The following is a 26,877-nucleotide window of genomic DNA, read 5'->3' on the forward strand; positions in this document are numbered from 1 at the left end:
AAAGTCACAGCTTTTGGAGAGCAGTTTTACAAGAATATACAGGAGTTATGTAATAGGGTTGATGCTATTATGCCAGGTCATCTTGGGGAGCAAGACCACAAAAGGAGAACCTCGCCTGCCAGATTGCCTCCAACTGTTTGGGATCTTTTGCTGGGATATAATGCATGCTGGTTTTGCATGCACACACAAACACAAAACTTAGAAAGTTTATTCAGCAGAAAATACAAAGCAGGCACCACTTTTTAACTCAAAGTTGTCTAGACCACAAATGTTCCTGTTGCATTCCAATCTTAAGTTATAATTCAGTGGGGGAGGGCATTTGCAATAAAAGGGACAACGGTGCTGAAAAATCCAGTGAACTAAACAACTGAAATATCAACAACCTCAGATGTGAAGGTGATACCACTCTAATGGCAGAAAGTGAAGAGGAACTAAAGAGCCTCTTGATGCAGATGAAAGAGAGCAAAAAAGTTGACTTGAAACTCACCATCAAGAGCACTATTATTATGGTGTCTGGTCGTATCACTTCCTGGCAAATAGATGGGGAAGAAATGGAGGTAGTGACAGATTTTATTTTCCTGGGCTCCGAGATCACTGCAGACGGGGACTGCAGCCAAGAAATTCAAAGACGCTTGCTCCTTGGGAGGAAAGCTATGGCAAATCTAGACAGCATACTAAAAAGCAGAGACATCACCCTGCGAACAAAAGTTTGTATAGGCAAGGGTATGGTTTTCCCAGTTGCAATGTATGGCTGTGAAAGTTGGAGCATAAGGAAGGCTGAGCACCAAAGAATTGAGGCCTTTGAATTGTGGTGCTGGAGGGTCCTGTGAGGGTCCTGTGAGTCCCTTGATCTGCAAGGAGATCGAACTGATCAGTCCTAGAGGAGATCAACCCTGACTGTTCTTTAGAAGGCCAGATCCTGAAGATGAAACTCAAACTTTGGCCACTTAATGAGAAGGAAGGACTCCCTGGAGAAGAGCCTAATGCTGGGAACAATAGATGGCAAAAGAAGAAGGGGATGGCAGAGAATGAGGTGGCTAGAAGGAGTCACTGAAGCAGTCAGCGAGAGCTTAATGGCTCCAGGGGATGCTGGAGGACATGAGAGCCTGGAGGAATGTTGTCCATGGGGTCGTGATGGGTTGGGCACAGCTTTGCGAATGACATAGCATAACAAACAACAACACCACATACCCACTCTGGCCAGATTTTGGGATGAGGCAGTAGATAGGCTGCTTTGCTCTTCCCTGATCCCATTTAGGATTGCCTCACGTATTATGAGGCAAACATTGCCTTTTCCTTTTGATAAATGGGAATAAGCTTTCATGTTTTTAATGCTGAATATTTCAAATAATTTGTTCAATTCTCCCTTGCTCAGAATATTCCACATGCTTCCTGACAGATGCAAATATAACAAAATAGCCCATTTACAGCCTTGTTTGATCAGTGTCCATTGCTAGTACCTGCTGCACTTTGACAACAGACACTTACCAAGACATTGAGCAAGGAAGACTTTTCATTTGGGTTGCCTGGAAGTGCACACACATGTACCTCCAACTAGTGACCCCCCATGAAAACGCTTGTGCACATTTCTGACATCTAGAGCATAATTTAAAGAATAGGGGACAAAGCAGTGTTGACCTTACCTATGTGCAGCTTGGACAATTTGAAGGGGCTGTCACTGGCAGAGATCAGGAAAAGATTGCAAAGGGGAAAAGCTGCAGTGCTGGCAATTCAAAAAGGGTTGCAAGCAGATCAGGGAAAAAGAGGCTGGCTTAAGGTACCAAGTCCCCTGAGATACCGGAGGACAACTGAGAGTGAATCAGATCATCTGTTCCATGAACAGCCCACAGTACACAGCTTATTTGCTGGCTGGGTTGTCGCGTTGTGTGAATTCAGCCGATAGATTGTGTGTTTGCATCTAACAGTCCATGAAGTCTGGCTTTATTGAATAGCAGTAAAGCAGCAGAATGCTCAACACATCTTACTCTCATTTAATTCTTAACTTCACATGAGTAGATAAACAATCCAGGGAGCATGATGTAGAAACTCAGAAAAATAGTTTACTGCATCCAAACAAGTCAGGATTCATGAACTAACAACCATGCCAGAGTTACAGTCTTGGTTTATGTGGGGCCAGCAGGTTTCCATGATCACATTTGGCCTAATCAGCCGATGTTGGATAGAAATTTGCTTCTTTTGCAAATGGTTCAATCTCACTAAATGAACCAGTTCTATATATTTCTATACACATATTTAATATTCCCTCCACAACCAACCAACCAACCAACCCAAGAACCTAGTTAGGTTGCTTTATGAACACCCCCTTGAGCCACCCATAACAGTAAGAGGAGCATGTATAATCATTTTTAAAATTAAAATTTTATTTTATTTTCAAAATATAATTAAACTAGTTCAAAATTGGTGCATTGCTATTTCAAATAGTGGTTTAGCATTCGTATTGTCTTCAGATTACAGAGAAGAGACAGGGCTCACAGAGTCTTGTGTGTGGATATCCACCCAGGTTGTTTCCACGACTATTTGCCTTGCAATTCCAGAGGCCATATATTCCACAGAAACACACAGAAGAAACAGCTTTATACCAGAACAGGGTAAAAACAAGCTGAGGTTCATAGATCCAAAAGCTAGGAACTGATACATTGCTCTTTAAAGACAGACACATCAAGTACTCAGATTTAAATGGCAAAATATGTTGAAGGAATTGTTGCCTTAATTTTGAGTACCTTAAAAAGATAAGAAAAAGGAGTAATGCTACGTATTTGAATAAATTGTGGTGTTAAACAGCACTTAACCTTTGCCCAAGAAAATCTTACATGCAAAATACAATAAAATAAGACTTCATCCCGGAACAGTAAAGGGGCAATCCTATGTTTCCCTACGTTTTAATAGGGAAAAATTTCTACAATTTCTAGCATGCTCCAGCCAACACAGGATCACACCCTGAGTTACTCATTTTGCCACTTTCATGCTTTCCATGATCCATCCACTGGTTTGTGGCAAATGATCCACTTAAAAGGCAGTACCCTCAATTGCCTAAGCTTTACTGTCACGTGATGTTACAGCACATGCTACTGAAATTGTTATTTATCAGCTGCATCCCTTGGCAGAGCATCTGTTGAAAGTTTACATGACAGAGTGGCCTAAAAAGATGCAAAACATGTCTGAATACCTGTTCTCATGTACTTAACCCTTCAAGAGATACCTGCAGATAGCTCTTGAGGAAGGCCTTATGAAACTCACCCACCACTGTTTTAGATGCCAGACAGGAAAAGTTTTTTCCTCAGAGTATGCTTTAATACCAGTGAGCACTGCTGTGAAAGATTAGTTCTGTTCCACTCATAAACTCTGTTGTTCAGCTCCACAAGAATATCCAGAAGAGGCAACATTCTGTGTCAGGACAAAGGGTTGGATATGTCGGGCGGGGGGGGGGGGGGGAGGAGAGAAAAGAAAGAGGTTTCAGTTTAAAACTTTAAAACACTTTCCAAACAGCCTGCCCCAACCTGATTTGCAATAGATGGTTTGGATTTCTGCTCCCATCAACCCCAGCCAGCTGATGCTCAGGAATGCTAGGAGTTGTAGTCCAAAATATTTGAGGGGCACTAGGTTGGGTAAGGCTGCTCTGTACTTTGCAAAAGTGTTTTTGCACTCATACATGATTTGTCATCTGAAGAGTTCCTGTTTTCTCTGGAGGAGACTGTCCTGAACATTTCCCCTGTAAAAAAGCAATTCTAAATCATGTTTCCACAAAAATAAACCCTGGTCATTTCAACTGAGCTTACTTCAAGTAAGTATTACTTAGGACTGTGGCTTGAGAGACTCAGAGTTGTCTGTTTTGTATGGCTTGTCCCCCAGGTTAGGTCAGCTTCATCCCTTTCCTGAAGCACTAAATAGAGCTACCCTGGGGGGTGGGAGTGGAGGTCCCACCAAAACAGTTAAAGCTGTTAAATCTTCCTGGCAACAGGCACTGCACAGGCACCCATATATGTGTGATGCACAGAGACCATGACAAAGAACATGGAAATTCTGTGCCCAAGCCATAAAAATGCTCTACCCCAAGAAAACCTGAATTCTGCACCACGTATATTTTGATGTCACAAGAAAAAGGGACACCGTGATCCTATTTTGAACAATCTATTCTGCTTTCAGTAAGCTAAATTCCCAGTCATTTTCCATGCCCCTGAAGAACTGCAGCATAAACTCAGCCCTGCTCAATTAGAACAAATAGAAACAATGTCTAAAAGCAATCATCTACCTTTTGTGTGGATCAATCAACAGATCAGTTAGGGCAGTCAGATAGTAGGAAGATGAGTTTGGTGATCTCTCTAGAATAGATGCATCCGACATACTTTGGCTCCAGAGAATATCTGCAACTTGTGGGATAGTACACAGATTTCCGTCTGCCTCAATCAGACTGGTGTTTTCTCGCCTATTGCCAGGCTCAACATAGTTTTGAATAAAAAAGAGCTTTGGTTTTCCTGAGAGATCCGGGCACCGGTCACCAGTGAAAAAGCTTTTCACCCTTTCCAGAGAGAATCCTGGACCGCTGTGGTTTGTGCAGAAGACACCCTGATGGTCACCTCGACTGACCATTACGCAAACAAAGCAGTCGTAGTCTCTGTGTTGTCTCAGTCTTGCTACTTCATACAACTCTCGCATCATGGAATCCATAGTCAAGAATAAGTGGCATCGAACTTCAAAACACAGTGCCTTAAAGGACTTTGCAATCATAACTAGAGAAAGAAAGAAGAAAACACCCAAGAAAGTGTTTAGTCGACTTTTTTTTTTTTGCTTGTCACTGGAGTAAAATTGCAGTTCTCTGATACTATCTTAGTTAATTTCATGCTATTTCTGCTGCTTGGCCCCTTTCTGTTTGCTTTACCACTTGTTATGGCAGTCTTTCTATCAATTTTGTTTCCTAATTTAATTTAAACATTTATATGCCGTCCTTTGCAGCAGTCTCAGGACAGCTTACAGAAATAAAAATAACAATAAAAATAACAATATAATATTATAAATAGCATTTAAAACATTCCACAATAAAACAAATTAACAACAATATATCCTCTCCTAATTAAAAGAAAGAAAAAATGAAATATTTTTATTTTTGCACATATTTTACTTTACAGAAAAGTGACTAGAAATATGAAATAAATTTAAAAATATAATCAAGGCTGTGCACATGCCACCATTCCAATGGAGTGCAGAAAAGTATAAAGCGAGGCCTTTGGGGCAGTATCTAGTCCATTTAGAAAATCTCAGCTTCCTTGTATGAGATTCCACCTCTGAGACTGTAACTTTATGGACACCTATGGCCAATGCTTAATGACATCTCAGAAGTGAGAAGACTTGCTGAGTGAGATTTATAGTGGTTGGAGCCTGGAGCATTCGCATCCTATACTATGCCTAGCTCCTCTGCTTATCTAGCAAAACCAAACCAGATTATGCAAAATGATGTTGGGTTGGTTTTTGTAAATTTAAGAGCGATAGAGGGGCCTCTAGCCGTGCTTTGTGAACTGCATTTACCTCAGAGCATCATCACACTGTTTAGGCCTGCCATAAGTACTCCCTTGTCTGTCCGTTCCTGAGTATCACTACAATACTCCAGATGCTGGACTACAACTCTCACCATTCTTGATCTCTGATCATATTGGCTGGGGCTGATGGGTGCTGGGAGTTCTGTGTCTGTAGGGCCCCAACTTCCCCACTCTTGCTTTAGAGGATAAGATGTTTCACATGGGAAAATCTTTATGTGAAATAATATCAGAACACCAATGTAAAAGTGTGAGAATTTAAAACTGGGAGATTAAATAAACCAGATGTTTCAGAGCAGTGAAAATGTGCTGGTCCTAGGAATTTATTACAAGATGGTGCACCATTCAGTCTCCATGTTCATTTTCCAACAGAAGGCATCTGGATACAGCTACAGAGTCTGTGTAGGGCTATTCTAGTGGGAGCAATTACAGTACTTCTTAATAAACTAAGTTACAGCCTTGCCAGTAGAGGGCAGTATTGCATCGTGGTTATTGACTGAATTCAGAGTTTGTACCAAAGGGAACTTGGATTCCCCTCTAACCCTCCCTCCCCACCCCCAGGGTGTTTTTTAAACAGTTTTTTAAACTAGTATGAAACTTCATATGGAGCCATTTTACCTTGGAGGTTATCAGCACAGGTGATAAATGCTGAGAAAAGAAGCAGAAACTTCTCCCTGCCCCCATTCTAGATCGAGAGAAGTATTCTAGGTTGAGAGAGGTATTACTACCAGTCTATACGACTCTGGTGCGCCCGCAACTGGAGTATTGTGCTCAGTTTTGGGCCCCTCATTACAGAAAGGATATAGCCAAGTTGGAGTCAGTGCAGCGTAGGGCCACACAGTTGGTGGCCAGTTTGCAGGGGAAGGGATATGAGGCAAGACTGAGGGAACTGGGTCTCTTCAGCCTGGAGAAGGGGAGACTCAGAGGGGACCTGTTGGCGACATGCAGGTATGTGAGGGGATGTCACACGGAGGTGGTAGAGGCCTGTTCTCCCCTGCAGAGGATGGCAGGACGCGCTCCAACGGAGCAAAGCTCAGGGAACCAAGGTTCCATTTGGATGCCAGGAAGCACTTCCTGACAGTCAGGACCCCGAGGGTGTGGAATGGGCTTCCACGGGAGATTTTTGAGGCCCCATCGGTGCGGGTGTTCAAGGATAGGCTGGACGTGCACATGGTGGGCACGTCATGAGCGCAGCTGGCTGGAGCCGGGGGTCAGACTAGATGGCCCAGGATACCCCTTCTGACTCACTCTGTTTCTATGTTTCTATCACCCTCCAAGCTAAGAGAACAGACAACCTTCCGTCAGGACTAAATGATTCAAAGTTGTGCCATAATATGGTTGCCAGAAGTGGGACACTGACAAGAACAGTTTTAGACTGTTAGAATGGGGCCCTGGCAGTTCTTCCTTTCTTTTCCTTGATCTTACTCCAGTCAATGCTTTGCACTATCAGGTGCTTCTTGCAAACTAGTCTTCCCCCACTCCCTGCCCTAAGCGGTGTACTAAATAGGTTATCCCTTTGGGGCTATGTACCGGCTGCATGTATTTCCTGTCTATCTGAATAAGCTAGAATGTTTTTTAATCATACACCCCCAGTAACCTTGTCTTCACTGTCTCATGACGCTTTCCATACAAGGAATGCAAGATACTCAAAACTCATTTGCTTTTTCAGCAACTGAAAAAGTTTTAAGAGAAAAGGATCTAAATATAATCAGATGAATCTACTTCGGTACTCTGAGTGGTAGCTGGGAATAAAGTCTATTTCATGCATGTTGAATCCATTTGACTGCACTCAGTTTTATTTTCCATAGCTGGAGAGAAGCGGTCTACTTCTGAAAACTACTGGGCTTGTCATGAGATTCAGTGTGCCACCTGACCCCCTCTTAGGACTTACTTCCAAGGAAGTGCATCTAAACGGCATCAGGCTGCGATCCTAGGCAATGGCATATCGGAGAGTGCACCCCACTGAATGCAGTGCAACTTACTTCCAAGTAAATTTACACGCAGTGCTCTTCAAGCACTCATCTGTGGGGCTGTGCCCTGTTACACATTTCAGTGGGCCTGGGGGGTGCCCAAGTTTCTCTGGACTGTGAGAAGCTTGAGGTGTGGCCCTCTTGCATGCAGTCATGGAAACTTTTCAGGCCAGAGGTAATGCTAAGTAATGTTGGCCTGGGGGTGACAGAGAGTCACACACACATACAAGGACTCCAAACATATATGCATACAATCACATGCATGCAGATCTCAGCAATTCCAATATGGGTCACTCACCCCTTGTTACTACCAGCAAGGAACGAGCATTCCCTATCAAGACTGCTGCAGGGTGGCAATAGTGATGGGGCAAGGGAAGGCACCCTTGGAAGCACAGTACATCTCCTGGGCTGCACGTTTGTCTTAAAGACAAACTCCTGCACCAAATTCTGAGCAGTCCCTGCTCTTGGTGGTAATCCCCGGACATTCTTACTAGCGTTAGCAACATGGCACTGCTCTTAAGCCAGTTCTGGGAACTATGTCAGAAGGCTTCTCCTTATAGCAGTGAGAACCCTTGAGGAGTGGGCCTTATTTTCTGATTTCAGGGCAGAGTTCAAAAATATGCTGGACACATTCAGCTGACAATATATAGCTTTGTGACCAATAATAACAAACCCATTCTTCAAGTGCCACTGTATTAGCCAAAATAGCACTGGCCATCAGACACAAAAAGGAGGTATCAACAGACATCAAAAACCCCCAGGCTTTGCAGAAGTACAACAAATGTTTGGGAGGAGAGAGGAAACCCCCCGCCCCAAAAGAGCTCAAGGAAGGCTGGGCATGCCCAGTGAGCACATAATCCTAGCTGATTTCTAGGGGTAAAATGGAAAAGAGCTGAAACTGAAATGAAATGCGGCCTCGGCACTGAAGATCTTTTAAGTCCTGTACTGATTCATTTCTAGAGATGCTAAAAAACCCCAAGCAGTCAGGCATTCAAAAGACACATCGAAATGACCGCACTCTGTGTAATTTCTGAACTGCTACGTTTTCATATTTAGCTTTTTTGTGGTCTTTTATTATTAACACCTATTCCTGTCCTATTTAGTGACTTCAGTACTCTTCTCATCCCCATCCACCCTGACATTTTATCAATACTTGTATTACTTAGTATATTCCTTCTTTAGTGACTTGGATTATTTTTTAATCATTGATGATAAAATGAAGAGCAGCTGCCAGCCACTCGATTCATAAGGGACATCTGCAATGACACGCTCTAATCCACCACGCTGAGAGTTACCCCTGCATCTTAATTGTGCACAGACCTTTTGTTAACATTGTGATAGTCTTCCAATTTTTCCCATCTATGCCTGAAAGATGTCAGCCCTATTCCAGCATTATTCCCACCAAGGGGAGCAAGGCTAGGCAGTAACTGCCACTGTTCCCATCCCTGCTTGCTCTGCCATTGACGAGACTGAGCCAAAAGGCCTGAAGGGGAACTCTTTTTTTATTTGGCTGAACATGCAGAGAATTCTCCCCACGATTGGAAACTGCATGTTCAGCTGAATGCATAGGGTGCAGCTCAGGACGTTTGGAACCACCAGAGACACGGATATTGCAGGGGGATGCAATTACATAGATGGGTTCAGACAACACAATAACCCACCCTCAAGCGTGGAGGTATAGGTTGCTGCTGACCAGTGAGTTACTGTTGAAACATGAACTCTTGTCTTATCTCGTCTGGGATCAGACAACAACTCACAGTTAACACTCCAACAGCAAACCATGGGTTCCCTTCATGGCTTGTTAGTGCAGCTGGGTTCAGACAATGCATCTCAATGACAACCCACATTTCAGTGAAAATACGTACTCAACCCATACTCAAGCTCAGTCAGCATAAAAATTCCAGGCTTCTTCTTGTTGCTCTCTTCATGCATTGAGGGGAGAGACCATAAGTCAGTGGCAGAGCAAAAGCTTTGCATGCAGATGGTCCCAGGTTGAACATTTCGTGTCCCCGGTGGAAAAAGGATCAGGTAGAAGGTGGGAAACAGTGCTCTCTCTGGTGGAGAGCTGCTGCCACTCAAAATATGCAGTAGCAGGTCAGAAAGATAGGAGTTCATCTGATACAATGCAGCTTCCCATGTTCCACTTTCAAAGGAACTAGCATAGATCAGGCTTTCTGAACTGGGTTCCTTCTAGATGTGTGATTCCCATAATCCCCAGACAGAATGGGTACAGTTGATGAGTGCTACATTCCAACACAACTGGAAGGCACTGAGTTCAGAAAGCCTGGCTTCATTTTATATCCAGAACCTTAAAGCTCTATTTGCCCCTTGTCTACCCAGATTTATTTATTCAAAGCAGCCTTCCCCAGCCTTGTGCCTTCTTAGACACATTTGGACTGCAACACCCAGGATTCCCACTCAATGGCTGGATGGGAATTCTGGGAGTTGTGGTCCAAATTCCTCTGAAGCCCAGCAGGTTGGGGAAGGCTGATTTAAAGCATTTAGATACCATTTGATTAGCACAACACTCTCAAACAGATGGCAGACAGGTAAGCCTATCACTTGCCGCCTCTTGCATTCTTCACCTCACGATTTATGCCAAGAGAGGTGAGCTGTGCCCGACTGCTGAGAGCACAGCAACCAAGAAAAAGGAGAGGGGCACTCCTCTCTCCTCCTCCCCGTCTGCTCTCAGACTCCCTGACGCGTGAAGTGGCTCACACTGAACCTTCTCAGCATGTATGCCTCTTAACCACTCATTTGTTGCAGTATCATGCTTCAAGCCCTCAAGAGATCTGTGGTTTGGCTTATGTAAGAAGTCACATGGGACTTTCCATGAGAAATGTGGCAAGGGAAAATGCAAGGTTTATTCTGTGTTTTACCTCTAGGAAACACTGCCTCACAAGAAGTAAAATTCAAAATATATGAAGGAAATGACAAATGATGATTTCTTCAATTTCACTGAAAGCAAAAGTCGCAGGACAGCTCTCAAGAAAACACAACTCTAGAAACTTAACTACAAAATCAAAGGGGATCTTGCTTTGAATCCATTACACTGGAAAAGCTACTGAAATCTAGTTCTGCATTCACAATTGTAAACCTGGATCATTCAGGTACATCCATTATAGCATGCCAAAATTTTCGCAATGGCTCTAGCTCAGGTGCAAATGAAGGGGTGGATTTTCAAGGCAGATGAATGAATGGCATTTCTCCAGACTTGGTGCAGGGAGGGGGAGACACCAATTTATAAGCCCCCATCAGTTCAAAAAAGAAAGTAATAGCAAAACAAGCACAGCAGGGAGTGAGCTAAGCTAAGAATGTGTCCTCTAATGTGCTAGTTTCTTGTTTTAATTAATAGTGACTTTTACTAGCTAGTTTCTTGTATTACTAGTCACCCTGCCCACAGGGAAATATTAGGGTTAGGGTAACCCCCTCCATTCTTATTTGGCATTTTACTATTATGTACTGGCTGGGGATGATGGGAGTTGTAGTCCAACACTTCTGGAGGAAAACGGTAGACTCTGGCAGTAAGAAGATACTGGGTTGCCTGAGCACTTACCGGCATCGTTGCCAATGCAGTCTATGATGAGGCAGACTCCCAGTGGCTGGCTCTGCATTCGATACTTGCCTGATGCCTGCAAAGGGGAGGGCAGAGTTACTGTGTTGCTTTTTTCCCCATTCCACAGACCTCCCAATCTCAGTTCCCATGGCCAAGGGAGATCCCTACCTCTGCTCTGCCCAGCCCGAGCGACTGGAAAGTGCCAGTGACAGTTCCTTGGGGTTAATGCTGCAACTAATTATGGCTCCCAGAAGTGTTCAGCAACCCCCTGCCCTAAGGGTTAAGCATGCCACCCGAACCAGAGCACATACTAAACCATGGTCAAGCCAAGAGACTAGGGAGCCCTTGCCCAGAGCAGCCCAAGGGAGGGCTGCTCTGGCCAATGACAGCTGGCCGAGTGCCCCAGCGGCACCTTGTGCAGGTGCCGTCGCTTCTCCTCCACACTCGCCCTGATGCCAGGAGCTCCCACAGAATCAGCAGGACTGTCGGGGGGGGGGGGGGGAAGCTGGCAAGGCCAAGAGATGCTGCCCACCCAAACACTACCTGAGGCCTGGGGAGGTGGCACAGGAACCAGCCATGCAGGCTCAGTTCCTCAAGAAGAAGCAAGGCCAGAGCATCCGAATCCTGCCTGCTGCCGCAAGCAGACCGAAACCACCTGCACCGCTCAACAGCTCAGCCTGGGCTGCCGTCCTTTGAATACTGTTCAACTGCACAGGAATTGGGAAGAAGCTCCCAACTGTGAAAATGGTCCCTTTTTGCCCTACATCTAAACACTGCAAGGTGTTGCTTTTCCGTTGTTGTGATGCATGGAGGCTACAGGAGGCATCTAAAGATGCTACCAGCCACCTCCAGCCAAGGCCAAGAGGCTTCCCACCCTGTGAAAGGCTCACAAACTGTCATGAAAATAAACTGGTATGGCAAGCAGACAAGTGCAGGCAGTGGTGATCACAGCAGTACTTTAAGATGCTGTTGTGGCCTAGGAGGGCCTCAGCGATTATAGGCAGCCTATAAATACATGTAAATAAATAATAAGATAATGGATTTGCCGTTTTCACTTTCACCCATTGGTCCGCATGTTTTAATTCTTCAGTACTTATCAGGGTACAGGAAAACTCCATTTGGAGTAGGGAGCCATATATAAATCCAAACATCAATCAATGGGAACAGCTGAGCTTAAAAGCACTAAAAATAATGCAGGCATGAAGGATGTAATTAGTGGCTTTCTAAACTGCCTAACTTTTTAACCCAGTTAAAAGCATTAGAGCATTGAGGCATTTTTGTACCGAAAGGAAAAGGTCCATGGGTCAGCAAAAGGTGAGGCTTGCCACTAAAGTGTGCCATACCTGTGGCAGGGTTCCTCCTGTTTCTGGTATGGACAGGTGAATCTGTTCTGCTGCAGGTAGAAAAATTGGGGTGGTTACTTGTGGTATGCCTACATTGTCCCATAATGTTGATTTTAGTGGTGGTGTTTTTATAGCCCCCCCACAGCTATATAGCATAAGGAACATCTGAGCCAGCCAAAGTATGTCATAACCATGCAAATGACCTGTGGCTGTTAAAATATGCATCTTAAAAATATAGGAAAGTAAATGAGGGAAAGGTAACTGTGTTACTTTGATTACTGTGTGTGGCCATGGATAACAGGAGGCAGTTCTCCCAGCAAGACAGACATGGGAAAATCCCAATTCATCTCCACGGCTGTCTTATACAACACACAGAGGACAAAAATCTAGAGTGTGTTTATTATAGAAAGTGCATCTCTGAGTGGCAATCCATACATGTTTACTCAAAGGTAAGTTCCATTGAGTTCAATGAGGCTTCTCCCTAAGTAAATGAGCAAGGGATTGCAGCTCAAGGCTGTAAGGATTAACAGGCCTTACCCTGAACAGCACGTGCTCCATTTAGCAATCTTTCTTTGTTCACAATCTGCAAATTACAAACAATACAGCATTACAACCCTGTAATATCCAACCGACTACAGCAGCAAAAGCAGCAAATTCCATGCTAGTGATGATCAAGAAAGGAATAGAAAATACAAACAACTGGTATGGTTACAGCCTTATATGAATGCATGGTATACCCACATCTGGAAAGCTGAGTATAATGTAGGCTTGCTATCAAGGACGGACAACTTTTGGTCCTCCAGATGTTTTGGCCTACAAATCGGCTGTTGCTGGTATAGCCAATGGTGCAGGATAATGGGAATTTTAGACCAGAACACCAGGAAGGCCATGAGTTATCTCCTTTTATCTGGATTGTGAAATTGCCAACTATCAATTAAACTAAAGTCGTCACATCCCTCAAAAAAGGTAAATGTAATGAGTTTTAACTTTGCCTTTTACATTTCTATCAAATACTGGATTTGGGACTCTATTGAAGTTCCCTCCTAATAGTATTTCATAATTCGGGTATCCCTGCAATTTTGCAAAAAAAAAAAAGTTCATAAAAGGAACTTTGATCTCAATTTGGTGCATATATGCTTAGTAATAATAGCTTTTCATTTCATATCTGCCCCATAAGAATCACATATCAACCATCATCATCATCTTTGATCTGTTCCTTTATACTAAACTGTACTGCTTTTATATGCTTGTATAAGAAAAGCATTCCCATTTGTCTTTGTATCAGCATAGGAGAAGACAGTTGTTCCTAATCTGAAACTAAGCAACAGATTATACTGTTGTTTCATGATGTGAGTTTCTTGTAGTAAATATATACCTTTATTCAACCCTGCCTTACTGAAATCCATGGTTTGGCCACCTCTAGAACACTATGTTCGGTTTTGGGTATCTCAGAAAGGCTATTGTGGAGCTGAAAAAGGAGCAGAAAAAAGCAACCAAAATGATATTGCAGAATTGTCCTTATGAGTAAAGCCTGTTTGACGCTTTTTGGTTTAGAAAACATACTGCAAGAGGGATATGATGGAATGTTAATAAAATCATGCAATAAGGAGAACCCAGGTAGGCAGAGCTGGCAAAAGGTTTTCTTCCCTAGTTCCATCTAACCAGATCTCTGATACAGGCCAGGTTGGCATGTTCATCCAGGTTCAAGTCCTAGATGGTGCTGTATCCCCAGTCACCATTATACTTTCACTTTACACATTGTGCCTGTACTCTAACCAGCCCTCCAGATGTTTGGACCCCATCTTCCATCAGCCCCAGCCGGTAAGGCCAGTTGTCAGGAATGCTGGAAGTGGCAGTCTAAATCATTGGGGGGGGGGGGGCTGGTTGGAAAAGGCTTCCATAATCAAACTCTAAGCAGGATGCTGCATTAGCGCATCACACAACCTCTACTTTAAAAGAACCAAAACTCACAGCTAAGTCATTAGTGATGCTTTTTGCACCTCAGAAAATCCCTGCTCCTGGAAGCAACCATTTGGCAACACTTTCAGTGTATTGAATTACTACACACTTACCCCTGGAGGGTCAGCAAGAGACAGCTCCGGAAACGATGCCTGAAGTGCATTCGCACACTTAAGCGAGGAGCCAGTGGGGTGCACTGGAGCTGAAAATTGAACAGAGGCTTTCAGAAATGCTATCAACAGTGGCCTTTCCATAGATCGTAACTTTCTTCTCTGCCTCTCTCCATCCCTGAAATCTTGTGCTTACACTACCTACTACTGTACAAATGTTTTCACTCCACCAAAAAAGTTAAGCCACATCTGACACAAGAAATGTCTTGGGATCTGAGGTTGCCCTGCAACAAAGCATACCAATTGAAACCATGCAACTGTAATCCTGTTGCTCATTTTCGTGGGGGTAAACCCCACTAACCCCATGGGCTGACCAGTCTAGAAGACTGGATAGCAAAACTGCTTCACTTTACCTTCCCATTTGTACTGCTGGATTCTTTTTGCCAAGTCTTTCCTGTGAATGTTTAAGAAGCAAGTTTCTATTAAATCCAGATGATTAGGTGACACCAGGTCTAACTTCTCAAGCTCAGTTATTATTGCCAGGAAACTCTAGGAAAGTCAGAACAAATGTATTAGACAGCAGACCAAGCAATGCACATCTTTAAGAAATTTGCAGGTGGGCCCTTGAAACAGAATGGGGAACAATACTGTTTTATTTAGAACATTCAGAATATAGAAAGACAGACATGTCATTTCCATGCACTACTGCTGAACCTATTGTTTCCTACATCAGCAGCCTCATGTGTCCAGTATATTATCCTAGCCATGCTAACCCTGCTACAGAAATCATATTCATTTCCATTTTACTGATTAGGAATTGATCAACACAGTGGCTTCATCCTAAGTTTGTCCACAATTCACTGGTGAGCCAAATTCAAAGATCAGCTCTTTCCCTCCAATTCTACTTGGCACCTTCCCATTGCGTATTGGACTACAACTCCCATCAGCCCCAGCCAGCAGGGCTCATGGCCAGAGATGTTGGGTCTGGCAAGCCAAAGCATCTGAAGGGCACTAGTTTGGGAGAGGGTGATTGGATTCCAGTGGGTCTTGTCTGAAGACGAATCCTTCTGAGAATGGGAAAAAGGGCTGTGGAAGCCTTGTCAGCATTAAGTCAAGAGAAACAAGAGGGCTTGAAGCTCTTACATGAGTGACTGAAAGCCATCCTTAAAATAATACTTTGCACTTCTTTCCTCTTCTCCACCAACCATGGAACTCCACCTTCAGATAGGATTGCATATGAGTGAACGGGAATTCAAAGGGCTTCCCCAGCTGCTGATAAAGATAAATCCCCAAATGACCTTGTTTTCCCATCAGTGCAGTTCTTCTCTTCTTATTATCGAATGCCCCTGGGACACACATCAATAGTGTGTAAGGACAGTGTATCATTAAGAGATGTTTGGTCTTGCATTGTTAAGGGACTCTTCTAAAACGAGGCAAGAAGAGAGGGAGAGGAAGGGTCAGTTTCCTTTTTATGCATTCATGTTGACTGTGAGTTCACTCCAAATCCTCAGAGCAGGTAACAAAACACAGAAAACATCCCATTAAAATTAACTTCAAAGGCAACAAATCCATTTTTAAGAGAAGGCTATAGTATGCTTATATTTCAGTGAACCTGCAGAAAAAAATTGACTCTCAGATTGTTAAGGCTACCAGGCAACGTATTTATCTTTTGCTGTCCAGATTTACTATGCTGTTGGTGGAATAACTCCCTGCTGAGTTTAATACAGCAGGACATGCCGTCTTTTGGGAATGTCAGGCCAAATCCGTTTATAGCAATGGCAGTTCAAGTCTGTTAACATGCTTGATATTCAAGAGAGCTACTTATTTTATTGACAATCATGCTGGGTGGAGCAGATAGGAGTTGTAGTCCAAAAAATCTGGAGGCAAGCAGGCAGGCTAGGGAAGCTGATCTAGAAATAGCATTATCAGTTTGAAACCCAAAACACACTTACTAGGAAGGAATCCCCATTGAGCCCAGTGAGCCTTAGCTACAAGGAAATATGCACAAGCTCATGCTACTAAACTGAACTGTGAGAACAAAGAAGGGATTGATTAAAAGAAGCACAATCTGTGCCTCCAGTAACTTCCCTTTCCTCCTCTGGTGGAATTTGTTTTACTTGCATTAAAAGGAACCAAGCACACCATTTTGCTTTCTTTCTTCCAGCACCATCCTTTCGTGCTCCATTACAGTGACCTCTCCACCTTTCTCCCCTTTAGAGAAGGTTGTTTATTTAGGTTCCACCCCAAATGCCTAGTTAGCATAAGCCACGGAATGGCTTACACACGTACACTTTGTAAGCACATGGGCACCTTCGTGTAGCAGCGTGTGTGTGAAAGGGCTGGGGCCACAAGCAGTGCTCATCTCCTCTAGGGCTACACTCACAGTAATGTAAGAAAAGTCGTGACGCAGAGCTGCATTTTGGAACTGATGAAAGGAAATGACGGGAGACAAAACGTACCTTATCTTTTGCCATCTTCACATGGGACATTCCAAGGTCATTCATGAGAAGAAAAACAAGGGAATTCAAGTCATCTTTGTCCAGATCTTCGCTGATTTCAGTCATCAGAACTCTGTAACATGTACAGACAATTTGTAACCAACTGACCTTCAGCAAACTCCCATTGGCCCAATGTTTCCTATTCCTTCTATGATTATTGCTGTCAACTGCCTAGAGAGCTTTGGCTATGGGCAGTATAAAAATGTAATAATAACAATAACATTCCTTCACTGAACTATGTAAAACACACAAACCCTAATTATCTGTGCTTATGAAGTAGAACAGCCTTTCCCACCACCCCCCCGATGTTATGGACTACAACTCCCATCATGCTGAAAATGGTAATGATTTAGGCGATACAGTCAAAATCATCTGAAGGAACCCAGCTTGGGGAAAGGCTGGACTAGAAAGCCATTCTCAGCCTGCAATTGTAAATGTGCTTACTAGAGAGTAAGCCCAGCTGAACACAGTGCACCCTGCTTCACAGGAAACATGGCCTGGCAAGCCATGAATGGCAGGAATAAACAAAGGATTGACCAAAAGGACTGCATTTTAGTATCACCGTAGCATTCAGTGGGAAAGAAACCAATGATGGATTGTTGAAAGCAGGCTGTATAACCAAAGAATCCACAGGCCCCGGGGACCATTCACTGTGGAGTAAGGAGCTAATTCTGCTGCTTTTCTGCATTGCGTATTATTGAATGCCCCAGCTGCTCCCAAGGCAGAGCTGCAGAAAAACTACTGGCCCCTGGAGGAAGATGTTGCTTTCATCTCTGCTTGAGTGGCTGCTCTGGCATTACAAACACCAAGGCCGTGTAGAAAGGTGGGCGGCTCTTATGGGCCTGGAACATTTTTACTTCCCATGTTTGAAGAACTGCATGATGTTTAGCTCAAATGTTAAGGCAGAAATTACAGAAGACCTGCCTTAGCTTTCAGAGGTTTCAGACACACTGACTTTGAAGCTGCAAGGCAGGGTTGAGCAAAACGCCGCCTTGAAAGATAGGCAGGGAATGAATTGGCAGGTAGCACAGATGTGGTTGTATTGGGAGCCCTTTAGGACAGCCCTCTCATCTCAGGAAAAACCATGTAACACGGGGAAGGTTGCATGAGGTGAGGGTGAAGGGTTGTAGTTCAGTAGGAGACCACCTGCTTTGCATACAGACGGTCTTGGGTCTAATCTCTGGCATCCCCAGGTAGGGCTGGTAAAGGAACTCCTGCGTGAAACCCAGAAGAACCGCAGCCAGTCACTCCACAAGTAATTCTGGGCTCAGCAAACCAATCATCTGACTCACTATCAGATACGGCATTGCCACAAGTATCACGTTCCGAGCAGGCACACACACTGATCCTAAAGCATGTTCTCCCGTGTTTATAGCACTTGTGTGTGAATGACTTCAGTCTTAAAGGAAGCCACCATACAATTGACAGCACCATTTATCTTCTCCAGAGGAAACAACCACCCCACTCAGACATGACTAACACATTTAAGCCCACTGACGTCAAAAGAAAGTGGTCAGCAGGCACAAGTGGAATCGATTATTATTGCTACATTACATTTATACCCCACCTTTCTTCTTCTTGCAAGAAACCCAAGGCAGCTTACAAGGTTCTCCTCCTCTTCCTTTTCTCCTCACAACTCTGTGAGGGAGGCTAAGCTGAGAGTGGGTGAAGCGCCTGAAGTCACCCAGTGAGATTTATAGCTGTGGGGTGACTAGAACCCAGGTCTCCTGGGTTCTAGTCCAACACTCCATCCATGATGGCTCTCAACAGGACAATAACCAGCCTAAGTTCAAGTATCTTGGCTTACATGGTTTATGGATTCAGTTGTTTTCTTCTGAACGGAAAAGGCATGGATGTTGCACTGAGAAATACTCTAGTGGAGGGGTAAGCAATATGATATCTTCCATGTTTTGCACTACAATACCCACAACCCCTGATCATGAGGCCACATTGACTGGGGCTGATGAAAGTTGGTAGTATGTAACATCTAGAGGGCACCAGGTTACCTGTCCCTGCTCAAGGGCCCTGCAGAGTGTAGCCATTCATTTTTTCTGATGGTTAAATATGGCTGTTGGAATTATGGTACAAACAAGAAGAGCTCTCTCAACCAACTAGCTAAGGTACAAGATAGGATCTCTCATCTAGAGAAATAAACACTAGGGAAAAATTAACCACTTCTTTCATTTTAAATGGTGCAAGCAAACTTCCTTTGGACTGGGCCAAAGTAGATTGGCTCCCAGGTTGAGTTACTAGCTCTCTTCCACAAATTACTGACCATGCAAGCAGTCCATTTGTGGGATTTACATTAACATCAGAGCCCCAAACCAACAAGAGTGAGATCACTCTTCTACAAACTTATGCATTTCCAGTTTGTGCAACTGGGAGCTGAGTTTCCCCATGAGCTCCTTTGTTAGATTGTCTGCACCAGCAGGGCACTTGTGTGAGGAGTGATTCCTGGAAATGCCGGCTTTTGCAGCCACAGAACCTACGAACTAAATTTGTAAAATAATGGGTAAGGTAGAAGCATATAAAGAATAATTTTAAACATTAAGAGAAAGAGAAATCTCCTCTGCTCAACCCACCTGTACTTTGACACCATCTGAGGACACATGGCCAAGTTCGCTTCCACTGCTGCTTTCCTGGTCCCCAAGACCTTCTTCAGCAAATCATATCTCTTCATTCGGTATAAGAGTTCAGACAAGCTCACAGGTGTCAACATCGACCTCTCGCTCAAAGTCAACAAGAGCTTCCGAACATCCGGCATGGGCAGATCAGGGACAAGGTCTCGGCACAAGAAGAGCATGGCTTCCTTTTCATCTGTATCCAGTTCCTGCTCAATCTGGTGAAGGTGGGCAGCTGGTACCCCGTAAACTGTCATCACAAGCCACTTCTCCTTTAAAGTCCCGTGTGTGTTTGAGACAGGAATGCCACTTCATGAGGCTTGCTTGCAAACCAAGTGTATTTTCCTCCCTCTTTGTTGATCTTCAGCAGATGTGCCTTGTGTTTAGATATGAAGAAAACCTCTGCAGGGTGGGGGGATCCCACACGATAGTAAAGGCCCAGTCACTGCTGATTTGCATCACCTGATACAGAACCCAACCAGTTCACTGCTAGCACTCGGGCAGGCGTCTGGTGAGATACAAACTGCTCAAACGTTCAGAAATAAAACAGCTTGCTCTTGCTTTCCCAAGGCTCAGGTTGAATGAAAAATGGAATGCCCAGTTTCTAGCAAAGTTCTCCTAATCACAAAACTCGGAATGTCCACAGGAAATGAAACCACAAAATCCAAAAGTAAACCCTGAAAAAAGGAAGTCACATTTTGACAGAGGCTCCCACACAATAGTTCTTTTTCACTGTAGCTGTACATCACTTGATAAAGGGTCTATATTTAAGGGGTTGTTTAAAACTGAATTTTGTATAATATTTAGAATAGACACAAGAATGTACACTTTTGTTTTAATAATCATGGGTTATATTATCTGAACCAAGCCTAGTGAACAGCTTACAGTCGACAGACTAACAAAAAAATTGTGGGTTTTCTTCATGGACTGTGTGTGCCCTGTTATCATAGCTACAATTACCCACATAACAACCACTACTACTACTGCAGTCAGCCCATATTCAGCCCTTGAGTGAGAGTTACAATGTTGTGTGAAACCAGTCATTCTTGTGAGCTGAGCATTGGTATGGATTTGCTTTAAAACAGGGATTGATAACATGTGGTCCTCAGATGTTGTTGAGACTACAACTCCCATTCTCTCTCACTTTGGTTATGCTACCTACAGCTAACGAATGTGTCAGTCCAACAACATTGAAAAGACCACACTCTACCCAGCCCTTCCTTGAAGCAAGACCTGATCAGAGTCTAGATATTGACAAAAGAAGGATGATACGACTTAACATCCGGGCAGTTCAACACCCAGTGCTTCAGGAATCTACTTTGCTGTTTACCAGAACCTTGGGGACCACCAACTGCACTCTGGTGTAAAACAGTGATTCAGAAAGGTGCATAAATTAGCAAAATAAGGTGCCTCTTTTATGCACACACTCACCCAGAAAAGTATTTTCAGTAACAGAACTGCAGTTCATACAGAGATATTTTGTAGGCCATCCAGAGACAAACTGTAATGGACAGGATAAAAATATCCTAATAAATATTCCTGATTTTCTATTATGTTTTCTTGACCTCGGCAACCTAATTTAGGAGTGGGGAAAGGGCATTTTCTTGTCACTGTTGTTAAACCACTGGGTCATTCACTGCAAATGGCCTGGCAATTTATCAGCAGGTCTGGCTCCACATTTTGCCTACCCGCATATTAAAGGTTTTTATTTCCAGGCACAGCTCTCCCTGAAATGTGAGAGCTGCTAGAGTTTGTGTGTGTGGGGAGAAAAAAAACAGAGAGGAAGACAGAAGCAGAGCGAGCAAGCATGCAAACATCTTGAGATACAGGATCTCTTTCTTGAGATCCAATGTGAAAAGGCAAGAACTGGGTTTTCTTCAAGGTCATCTCTATATGTGGAGATTAAACATGCTGCTTTACTGAGTCTTTTTCTTTTATTTTCACTGCAGGAGGAAAATGTGTCCCATGATTGTTTTTCCTGGGATTTGTATGTCTCTGCCTTTTTGGATATTCTGTTAACCAAGGCAATTAATTAATGAACTCATAATTTGCTGGGGTTGTGTGGTGCCACCATTTTGGGAATACATCCTCTGATTGTTCCAAGTAGACATTATTCTGTGACATGCAAATCCAAATACTCTGGGTTATAATGTCATCAACCCAGGTTCACGCATCATAGAATAATCTCAGATCAGAAGCTGCATATGTACCACAGTGCATTACTGATTACTTAAATCAGGATTCGCTGCTGTTACATGCAAAGTGGGTCACTGCGTCAGAAGTTTTTGAACTTCAGATCCCATAGGATGGATAAAGCAGATGGGTCCACAAAACTGTCTGCCTTGAAAAATGGAAAATTATGGTGGTCCAGTATAGGATCCAAGGTTAGTAACCCCAACACCACTCCCAGTACTATAAACTCTCAACTGTTTGCCTCTTGGATCCAATAATATAAAACAAGGCAGACAGGCTGAACCAGAATTGCAAATACACGCATAGATGTGTGATGTCTGCCAACAATCTAAATAATAGACTACTTACCAAATCACTTCATAAAATCTTTTGCTTGAAACCAACAGTAAACAAACTACTACCTTTTTTCATTGTGTACTCTGGGGAGACTGTTAATTTACTAGGAAAGTGAGCAGTATAAGTGGTTTCTTGTTACTGAATTCGACAGTTGTGGAAAAAATTAGCTTAGGCCAATCAGATCTCCCCAAACCCACTTTTCCTAATATTTCACCAGATGAAGATATCTGGCGATCTCAAAAACTTGCATTTTCTTTGCAAATTTTTCTTGGAAAATTTGCATATTTTTGCTTGCCCTAATGAGGGTATTAAACTGATATGGATTCTGGAATTTTCCTACCTCACAAAGTTACTATGAGTCTTAACCGTCTGTGGGGGACAAACTCACAAGCGCTGCACTGAATATTTTGCAAGAAGCACAAGAATGAAAAGAGATAATACATGAGTTATGCCCCTTATTATTTTCCCTGTGTTCAACAGGGGCATATTTCTTTTTCCTTATGAAAAAGACACAAATAATGCAAAATGAAGCAACAAGGTACTAAAGTTGTGATCCAGTGTACACTCACCTGAGACTATATCCCTGTCAACTGCTGACAAAACATGTATAGGGTTACAGTGTGACCCCATACATGTTTACCTGGGAGTAAGCTCATTGCACCCAGTAGAACTGGCACAGAACTAGACAGGAGTGCACTACTAGATTTTATATATGCTGACAGAGAACAGGGCCAGTGACTTATGAAGGTGCCAAGGGGAGGAAGCCTTATTTTATCATCCTTACTCCAAATCATCAGTGAAATGTTACCATTACAAATAAGTAAAGCCACTTTAAATTAAACATACTTACAGACCAAACAGTCAGATGGTGCCTTCTGTTCATGCAGGAAAGTTGTGAAATGAAGCAATTTATCTGTTGTTCTTAATCCTGAAATGAGATCCCACAGAATCAAGACAAGCAACAAAAAAGTGGATTTTACTGAGAGAACTGAAACAGAAATTTGGATCTTTGCCTTGCAACCCCCACAGGAAATAGTCCTCAGTGAAGAATGTGAGGAACAGTTTGTACATTCCATTCATGCCACGCAGAACAGCACAACCTTTGATGCATCTGGTAAGCCAAAGGTTACCTAGTGGAATCTTTCACACACTGAATAAGAAAGACACAAACCACCAGGAGCAAATGGAAAGGTGGCAATCTTTCGGGGTAAATAAACATAATCTGGCTGAGAATGTCCTCTTGGAGAGTTTGGTCATTTGACTGTAGTCCTGTGCACAATTAAGCTACTAAAATCTCCTGATGACAATAGTATTTAAGGATATCAACAGCCCTCATTGGATAAGTTTCAATTTCTAAAGATTTCTTGTAGTTCTACAAAGGTTGCGGTTTCCTTAAGCTTGATACCTCCCTTTCATATGTGGATACTACCATTTTATCTACAGAAGCAATGGTGTTCAACATGGAACACCACAAAGGGGAACAACATAACTTTCGTTTCAGGATTCAGGAGGCTTGCTTGTTCTACACCCACTGAACTCAATGGGAATTCCCTGTAAGGATGCCAGTTACTGACCTGCCAGGAACCTGAAATATTGGTTAGGCTTTAGGGAAACACAGAACACCACCACCACCACCACCACCACGTACGTGTGTGTGTGTGTGTGTGTGTGTGCAGGTGTCAGAGAGCATGCAACTTTCTCAGTCAACATCAGAACTAAAAACGTTATATTTGTAGGAATATTGAATTTATGAGCTTGCCAAAGCCATGTGATGAACACTAATCTAAGAATTAGTATTCCTATTTATCTGCATTTATATTATTCCCACAGCATAAGGATTTATCTGAAAGCATATATCCTAGTTCCTCCATATTATATAGCTCCTATTCAGGTCTAGGCATCAAGGCAGAATACAAGAAGGAAAGCTGAAAACATTGAAAAATCTGCCCTCATTCTTGTCCCCAAAAGATACCCTGCTCATGGTAAATTAAAGTTTGGAAGCAGATCTTCATTATCTTCATGTGTATTTTACAGCATATGACTCTTTTTCTTGGAAATACTTCAAGTTCTCAATCCAGACTGATAAAAATATTAACTCTTTTTTTAAAGTCCAGATCAGTAACCATGATGCTTCTTTGAAATGTAATTGTTTTCTCTAGCAACTCAGCAAAAAGGAAAGGATTGGCTCTTTTGCACCTCCTCCCTGCTTCCTGGCTTTTATATGACAACAAAAGGGCACCTATTTCCTGCAGCTGCCTTGTAAATACTTTATTTAAATAGTGTGGTCATACCTGCCTTTCCCATGCTAGGATCGCCAGATGTTTCAGACTCCAACTCCCATCAGCTGTAATCTGAACTCTAGCTGGAGCTTTTGTGGCCTGTATGTGAGTGAACAGCACTGTCTCGCTCCTCCCACGCCCTGAGGGGGCTTTCCCTAAGCGATTTACAAGACCCTCCGAGTCACGGAACAGCTCATCTTTATGATTCACAGTCACTTCATTAATTTCATGTTCTTTAAAGGAAATAGAAAGAAATCCCATATGCAAAAAAAGCCTGCTCTTGAATGTAGCTGTAACTCAAATAGAATGCTTCAACTAACTATATGTGATACTGAGAAGAATCTAAACTGAAACAACGAATTGTTATATAAATTACCTTAGTCAAAATCCCAGCAAAAGTACCTGTTCACTATGGCCACTATTAATTACAATGACCAAAAAAAAAACCAAAAAATTATCACAAGTATACTGAGGCTGCAATTGTTTATCTAGTTGACAAGTGAGTAAACTTCATTTAATTCAATGAGCCTTACTACTGAGTATCACACATAAGAGTGTGCTGTTAATTGTAAACAGCTCTATCCAGACAAAATTCCTTTCAAGTAACTGGGTCTAGACTCTAGAGTAAGATGCCAGTAAATTATCAGGCATTACAGTCCTTGTGGGGAAATACCTTACGTTAACCTTTTTACATTAACATTCTTTTTTGTAGTTTTGAGAAACTGTTGTGAACTGCTCAAAGAACTTTGGCTATTGGGTGGTACACAAATAAATTAATATTTATATATTTACTTTCACATTAAACTAACTTTAACTTTTGAGTGAAACATATAAACCGAACTGGGTTCTTAATTTCACAAAAGTTAAAACACACTTCCCATCTCTTCCCCAACCGCAAGGATAGAAGAAGGGAAATAATTAAGCGCCCCCTCTTCACCCTCCTTTGTTCTTGATCACAGCTTCAGAACCCTCCTTTGATTAGTAACATTTTTTAAAAGGCAGAAATAAGGCCATAAAAAACCAAAAGAAAAATCTATAATTCTGGCAGCACATAATAGTTTTAGCCCCTCGGCTAATGTGAGGAAGCAGCCATCAGCCGTGACATATATGAGCGTGCTTTTCTGCTCTGAAGCAAGCTTTCAGTGTCTGCTGGAGCACGTATCAGACGCGCATTAGATGCACCCTGTCGTGTCAAACCAAACGCCCATCGCGTCCCACAGTCCATTCCCACGGTGTCCCTCCAGATGAGGGCGCTCATTCCCACTCGGGCTTCCCAGCAGGGGCATACCGAGGCAAGCCCCCGCTGATACTAGCAGCAGCATGCGGGCCTCATGAGGCTGAGAGCCTCGCACACCCTGTAGCCCTGTGCCAGCGGAGTGAAACAGCGCTTCGTTCTGCCCCCAATCTCCCACCACTGGACTTCGCTGGGTGCTTGTATAATGAGGGATAGAAGTGCCGCCTCCTCGTGGAGCACAGCCCTCTATCTTGTCTCCACCCAGTCAGCTTTTTTCTACGGTAAACAGTCCCAAACTTCGCAAGCTTTCCCTGTGAAGGAGTTACTCCAGCCCCTGGTCTGCCTGCATGCCCTTTTCTGCAGCTCCAGTTCTCCTTTCGGCGGTGTTCAAGTGTGGCCGCAGCAGAGCTTTGTGTATGAGCAGCATGGATCTTGTCAGTTTTGTTTTCAATTTCATTCCCAAAAGATCCGCCACACGGAATGTAGCTGCACTTTGTGGGGAGTTCTCGTTATTCCGTCATAAAACTTCACTTTTGCAGCATAAATCCTATGTGCCTGAGGAGTGAGCCCCCTTTTATTTGACAGCGTAAAGAAATATGCGAAAAATAGCAGCCTTCGCCCTTTTTGCATTGCTCACTTAAAATGGAGGATAACATGACACATACTTCCTAAACTCAGTGATTCGAGCTGCTAGGGGAAGCTGTGGAAAACTGCGCAAAGGCCACAGAAAAAAGAGCCCCACTGCCTTTTACACCGCGCAGCAGCTACACCGAAACGAGCTCTTAGAAACATCCCTGCTTTTAGCTACATATACGAGGAAAGCGCTGAAAGGGGTTGACATTTTTTTCATGGGCTGTTACAAAGCAAGGCAAGACAAACGCGCCGCGCTTCCTCCTTCCCTCCTGGGGCCGTGAGCTTCACACGACAGCCTGCTGCAGGGACAAGTCACTCCTGGACCAGCGTTACTCACATCCAGCGCGCCCGATCCTATCGCCCGAGCTCCCCCTTGCTGGTTCTCAGCACGGGCATTTCGCAACTCCGGTCACCGCCATCGCCATTGAGCACAGTTCCGCTGCTTGGACTTTCGGGTTGGGTAGACGCGCAGCTTGGATGGCGACGCAAGGCAGCTCCTCCCTAGCCCAGAAGGAGGACTATACTTCCCTGCTGCGCGTAAGAAGGTTGCGAAGCACAGCGAAGGCGCGGAACTGGCTCTATGTGCAGTTTTGCAA

The 26,877-nt window shown here is 43.4% G+C and overlaps 1 protein-coding gene across 4 annotated transcripts; it reads right to left on the reverse strand.

Annotated features, from left to right (window-relative positions):
* Positions 1 to 2,360: 2,360 nt before the first annotated feature.
* Positions 2,361 to 26,769, reverse strand: CFLAR (CASP8 and FADD like apoptosis regulator). Of its 4 annotated transcripts, XM_044431695.1 has the most exons (12): positions 26,619 to 26,769; positions 22,986 to 23,063; positions 21,038 to 21,107; positions 19,568 to 20,283; positions 16,947 to 17,058; positions 14,901 to 15,036; positions 14,491 to 14,579; positions 12,956 to 13,001; positions 12,419 to 12,468; positions 11,076 to 11,151; positions 4,271 to 4,748; positions 2,361 to 3,405 (listed from the first exon to the last, which is right to left on the reverse strand). In XM_044431695.1, the coding sequence occupies exons 4-12, from the start codon at positions 19,861 to 19,863 to the stop codon at positions 3,270 to 3,272; spliced, it is 1,419 nt and encodes a 472-aa protein (XP_044287630.1). In that variant the 5' UTR covers positions 19,864 to 20,283; positions 21,038 to 21,107; positions 22,986 to 23,063; positions 26,619 to 26,769; the 3' UTR covers positions 2,361 to 3,269. The 4 variants fall into 4 exon arrangements, with proteins under 4 accessions (XP_044287630.1, XP_044287629.1, XP_044287631.1 ...); XM_044431694.1 differs by lacking the exon at positions 21,038 to 21,107; XM_044431696.1 differs by lacking the exon at positions 21,038 to 21,107 and having other exon boundaries at positions 22,982 to 23,063.
* Positions 26,770 to 26,877: the final 108 nt, after the last annotated feature.

This window comes from Varanus komodoensis, unplaced genomic scaffold (assembly GCF_004798865.1).
Source record: "Varanus komodoensis strain SLA01 unplaced genomic scaffold, ASM479886v1 scaffold23, whole genome shotgun sequence".
Lineage (NCBI taxonomy): Eukaryota > Metazoa > Chordata > Lepidosauria > Squamata > Varanidae > Varanus > Varanus komodoensis.